We start from the raw sequence: 6000 nt of genomic DNA, 5'->3' as shown, positions 1-6000 counted from the left end.
TCTGATTCTGATATAGAATATTTTAGCCAGTGAAGGCACGAAGATACAGAGTGAGCTGTGGTGACACAAGTTAAATCCATTCTGGCAATTATCTAGGCCTAACAAAGTGAGTTATTTTCCTTGGAAACAAGAAAACTCAGTTTCTGTTTATTGTTCTTTAAATTTTGAGGGAAGTCTATGCAAAAATCTACCATCCTAGTGTGGCAAAACTTCTGACTAAACAAGTATTTGACATCTTTTTGCATCTGCTAGCCTGTGTTAGTTACTGAGCTCTTCCTGTCCTAAGTGCTGGAGAACAGGCCTTTGAACCTAAATCCACAGAGAACAGGATTCCTGTTTGTTTAAATAAGCAGGTAAAAATCTCATATTTTCAGTTCATGCCTTGAGTCCTGCTCCCCTTCTGCCCGAGGCTGTAATTAGCAAAGATGGCTGGTTGCTATACCTTTCCTACTCTTGGGAGGTTTTCCCAGGGAGGTGGAGAATGCGGGTTTGAATCCACTCCATCAGAGAAGGGAAACGTATGCAGGTTTCCCTCCTTCTGCACAAGAGCTTTGATGCTTGAGATATTGCAGACTAAAGGATGAAAAGGTATGTAGGGAACTTCATGGCTGAAGAGTGGTCAGGCATTTTCAGGAATACAAAGTATGATAAAGGCTTTCCGAATTATCAGTCTGTATTTAGTTGCCTAAATCCCATTCAAATCTCTCTTTGAGTATGATGATATTTCTCTTGGGATTCTTTGTCTCCAAGAACAGTTACAGTGGGAGAACAAATTCCTCAGAGCTTGCAAAACATTGGTGTATGGTGATAACCTGCGCTGTCCAAGGCAACTGTTAATTGAAATATGGCTGAGGGAGAGTACCTCAAAAATGTAGTATGTAACTTGGGATGAGCTTTTACTATTACATTTCTCCTGAAGGCTGTGGGCAGTGCACGGAAAAAGCCAAGAGCACTTTGTGAAAGGTAGTGGTGGTCAGAAGACTTAGAGAGAAGGATACATCACTCACCTGTTCCAGGTGAGAAACAAGTGAAACACAAATCTACACAGGAGTCTGCTTTAATCCATCACTCTATTTTATGAAGCATCACACAGCATTTTCAGCAATTAGCATTTGATAGCAGTTTAAGTAAGGGCCACAGGGTTATCTAAGGAAAAAGCCGACAACCTATTTCATCATCACTGAGTCCACACTTGGCAGCAGTGCTCTTGGAGGGCTTGGGTAGTACCCAGCAGTTGAACTATTTGAGGAAAATCGTGTAAATCTATAATCCAGTGGTAAATCTGCAAGACAGAAACATACCACATCTGATTAGCAACACAGCCTGTATCACATAAAAAACAAGCCTGTGATGAATAGCAGTTCTTCTTAAAACCTTGAGCTGTTTGCTCACCGGCATCAGAATTCAATTTGATTGCATGATTACACATTTATTTGACATCTTCAGCTGTTCAAAGGATTGACTTTCAGAGTTTATTCAACTGCAGTAAAGGATATTCAGTTCCTTGATTGCTGAAATAATGTTAGTCAGAGAAAATTATTTAACGAGTGCTTAAATACTAATCAAAAATCTTCATTGAGCCTAGATGCAGTTTTTCTCCCAATACACCTTAAAGTTCATTCTTCAATTAGTCATCCTTCTCTTTTACCTCAGCAATCTACCCATAAGAGGGTTACGTTTAAAACAAAGAATCAGTTCCTTTTTCTGTTTTTCATGGCTATTGAAGCAGGATTCCCAAAAGGCACCCACTCAGACCTTCTTGCAGTCCAGTGTTAACAACATTATTTTGTATCAAGCATTCTTAGAAATCTGCACTTGTAACTTGATGTACTCATCACTTCCAGTTTGTAAAGAACACTGAATGCATTAAAATAGCTCTGAACAGTCAAAGCTTTCTTTTCTGTAACTTTTCAAAAGCCTTTGCTGCCAACAGTGTCCCACCCACCCTCACAGCCAGAAAACTGATACTTCCTGTGCTCACCTCGTACTCAAAGAAACCAAATTAAAAAACATAGAAATAAAACTTAGTTTAAGAAACAATTACCTTTCCAATAAATGAAAAGAAAAAACAACTTCCCCCCAAACAGGGTTAGCTCCTTTTCAGGGTGTCTGTACAGAACGAAAGTAATGCATAAAAGTGACTACTAGGCTTATCTGTACAATAGCTTATGAATTGCAATTTTTAAAGTTTATTTTTAAAATTAAATTTGGAGTAAATTTGGGGAAGTGACATCCTGTCACTACATGCTACAATTTCCACGCCCCCCCCCCCCCCCCGCATGTGCCTGTAGGACTATCGACACACGCGCGCAAAATCCCCCCCCCCCCCCCCCCCCCCCAACAGCTTCTATGAAACAGAAACCCACAATTTTAGTAGTTTCGGCAAAAACAACAGGAAATCCAGTTCTGTCTCACAAGTGATTTGCAGGCAGGCACCAGGACAGCATCCAGGTCTGCAGCTTCAAACTCATATTGAACTAATAGAGCAACAAATGAGTACTTAGATAAAGCTGAAAAATCAGATAGAGGCTGGAATAAAGTAGGAATAGTAGGAAAGATAATTGGAAGAGAATTATTTAAGTGGGTGATTTTAGCTTGTCAAAGAAGTTAATTTTCTCATTTTGTCTGAGTCAGGGAAATCTCTGGAGCTCATTGTGAGCATGGAAGAACAGGCAGATGTTTTCCTAGTATGCAGAAGGCCCAGTGGATTTACTGGCTGCTGAGTCTATTTATGACACTCAGTTTAACACAAAGGTTTCAAAAATGACAAACTAAATGGAAAAAGAAAGCAAATATTTCCAAATATCTTTACAAGCTATAAAAATGAAATGTCATACAGTTACTTTTATAAAAAAGCTTTTACTAGCTTAATAGTCTAGCAGTCTGGAGTTTCCCAAGAGTAGTTTAATCAAAGAGCAGCACAAATGGGGCAGACTTGCTACAGAGTTGATAATTGCTGAGGAAAAGAATCAGCTGGATCAAAATGGTAATATCATTGGTATTTCTTGGTAAACTACAAGAATCAGCTTAAACACCCACACCATTCTATATACAATGCAAAATGCTCCAAAAGAGAATAATCACATTTTTATATATTCACACCTCGGTTTATCAATTTAAATGTTGCTTTTGTCTCAGCAAACTGACTTTGGAAGATGACTAAAAAATATCCATATACATTTTACAAAAGCATTGAAAAACCCAAAGCCATACAGTATTTGATAAGAAAGCCAATCTTGGGGAAAAAATAGTTGCTTATTTCCAAGTTGTTGTCTTGTGTTTTTTCCCAGTAAATTCTTCAGTGTTTGCTGTTGTGCATGCTCACAGCCGCTGCTGTGGTGATAGACCTTTGCATCTTGGCACCTAACCCTGATGGAGAGTCATGAATTAGGCAGAGGGTAGATATGACAACGAGGGGGCAGTTTGACAACAAGGCTCTAATAAGTCCTAACCTGCACTGATAATGAATTCAGCACAAAACTCATCCAATATTGCCACTATCACAAAAAACCCTAAATAGACTTGAACAAATGAAGCAGCCTGAGACTGGAAGAAGGAACTAGCTGACTCTACCCAATTTCTTGAGAACCACAGTCCCAGAATTTTTCTATCATTCTCAGGTAATTCCATCCAGACTAATTTTTTTTTTAACCCAAGGCAAAAAAGATATTCCCTTTAAGAGCCAAAGACTCCTAGAAACTTCAGACATGAAGGGTACCAAGAGGGTTCCAGAGGAATACAGAAGGTCCTAGATCTACAGAAATGCCAGTTATCAGATGTATGCCCCTGAGTTCCTGTCCCACTCCTTTCTTGGCTCCCACAGCAGCCTGAGTGCAAGTGAGTGATGAATACTGCTTTCCTTGATGGTGACCACTCAGTGGTGCTAGCATTTCCCAATGGCTTGGGCAGCCCTCACAGGTTACGTGGCTTCACCTGAGCTCAGAAGAGCTCCTGCCCTGCCCTGCCTCCCTTACAGGCCTCCAGCAGCCATGGTGTGAGCAAAATTACAACAATGGAATCTGAACTGTAGCTACTGTCAGTTACTGTGCTCCAGTTATCCAGATCCAGGTATTAAGCGATGTTAGGTACAACACTGTGTTCTGATGCTTAAGTATACTCATATCCATGCATGTACTCAGGAGCTATGGATGGATTTATGTCACAGCTACAACATCTCACTGTCTCCTGTGCTGTGCACTTAGTGTAGGCCAGCTAAATCAGTGCCACAAACTTTTATCACAGGAAGACTTGGAGTTCCACCCACAAGCAAGAAAGAGAAACCACAAGAAGAAGGGAAAATGTAATATTCTCAATGAGTGATCTGGAAAGTATTTGAGTAACTGAATGGAAGACAATTTTAATTTAATCCAGACACAGGCCTGCTTGATAAACTTACTACTCTAATTTTTTAAAATTTCCTTGAACAAACCAATAGATTAAACAAATAAAATCTTAACTAAGCACTTTAGGTGGATGTCATTGTTTTTCAATTAAAAACACAGTCCAAGACTGAAACAGATTTCTCCCAAAATACACAGCAGAAATGTCAGGAATCATTTTTCAGTATTGACCAACAAAAGCAAAGCCAACATTTTTTCACCATGACACCACAGCAGCATCCCTGGGATAAGTGAGAAGCTTTACAGAAAGCAGAACTCCCCCTCCCACCCTGAGGTCTGCTCCCTGCCAGTGAGCAGGGCTGGCGCCAGATGCTGCAGAAGCGTCCTAGTAAACAGCAGGGTTGTGTTCTTAAGTGAATCCAAATATATCCTCCGATTATCACCAAGGAAAAGACATGAGGAAGAGAACTAAAACCTTGTTAGTGATACCCAAGTTTGAAAAATATTTTTACACTGCTTAATTGTGCAAAATTTCAGAAAACACCATTAGAGCTCTATCTTACATCTCATCATCCGTGTGAGGTAATTATAGGGGCAGAGGACAAACCATCAGCTAGTATAAATTCTTTTCCTTTTACAGGACTTTCCATAATTAATGCTGGCTTAGAAGCTTTATTGTGAATTTTTCATTCTATTTCAAAATCACTGCTGAAAGAAAATATTAATTTCCTAATGATAACAACCTCTAATAACTGTTTAGCAGTGGAGTAAGTACAATTGCTGCAGGGGAACCCACCAGTTTGGCTGTGCCTTTGAGTGGTCTGGCTTGCCAGTCTCTGGGTAACCTGTAACAGGTGTTGCTTTTTCTTAAATGCTAAATGTCTTTTATCTCCTGACCCATCTCTGTTTTGTAACAGTCAAAGCAGCACTTGCACTAGAAGCTCAGGATGTGAGACAGCATACTAGAGGCAATAAGAAAAAAATCCCAAGGCCACAAATAGATTTCTCTGATAGCAGTTATTTTTAGAAAAACTTCTAAGGTTGGTTTTCCTAAACTGGAGGTCAGATGTTTGCTGTACTAAAGCAATGCTCCCAAAAGAGTGAAGTCAGCATGAGAAAAGCAGTCCTTCTGTCAATTACATGTATGTCAGTGCTGCTGTCTGCATACTCCATAACTCAGAAGATGAAGAGGAGGAGAGTATCTGGGAGCTGTATGGGAGAGGGGGGACTCCTCAATATAGGTTTGCTCCACAGGAGAAAGCTTCTGAGTTTGGATATAGATGGTGATACAAGCCAGTGCAGTTTACCCCTGGCCATGCAGGAATAAAGACTAAAACTACTCTCAGTCAAAGTGCAGGTTTGCTGCTTTCCTTGCACTTACAGAAGAGCTTTTGCCAACACAGGTGTATTGGTTGGAGATCACGCCTGTAGCACTGCCAGCAGACATCTGTGGCCTGAGCTTGGCCTGAGCCAGAGTTTCAGTGCCACTGAAGTTTGTCACTGGTTACTTTTCTGTGGTATCTAACACAGAAGACAGTGCCATTGGAGAAAACCCAAGTGGCAAACTGCAGGGATATATGTGCAGCAGCAGCTTCACTACCAGTTTTGCAGATGGACGAGTGCCTGGGGAAATGGAATGACTGTCCCATTATGGCTGCTG

The 6000-nt window shown here is 40.5% G+C and overlaps 1 protein-coding gene across 1 annotated transcript in view; it reads right to left on the bottom strand.

Annotated features, from left to right (window-relative positions):
• Positions 1 to 1060: 1060 nt before the first annotated feature.
• NT5DC1 (5'-nucleotidase domain containing 1) overlaps positions 1061 to 6000 on the bottom strand; it is a 125943-nt gene continuing 121003 nt past the window's right edge. The window contains exon 12 of the mRNA XM_041423881.1: positions 1061 to 1282. Within this exon, the coding sequence (XP_041279815.1) occupies positions 1167 to 1282 (116 nt within the window). The 3' untranslated portion in view covers positions 1061 to 1166. The remainder of the gene's footprint in view (positions 1283 to 6000) is intronic.

The sequence above is a fragment of the Onychostruthus taczanowskii genome, unplaced genomic scaffold, assembly GCF_017590055.1.
Source record: "Onychostruthus taczanowskii isolate IOZ18803 unplaced genomic scaffold, ASM1759005v1 scaffold8, whole genome shotgun sequence".
Lineage (NCBI taxonomy): Eukaryota > Metazoa > Chordata > Aves > Passeriformes > Passeridae > Onychostruthus > Onychostruthus taczanowskii.
This window is presented reverse-complemented; position numbering and strand designations above follow the sequence as displayed.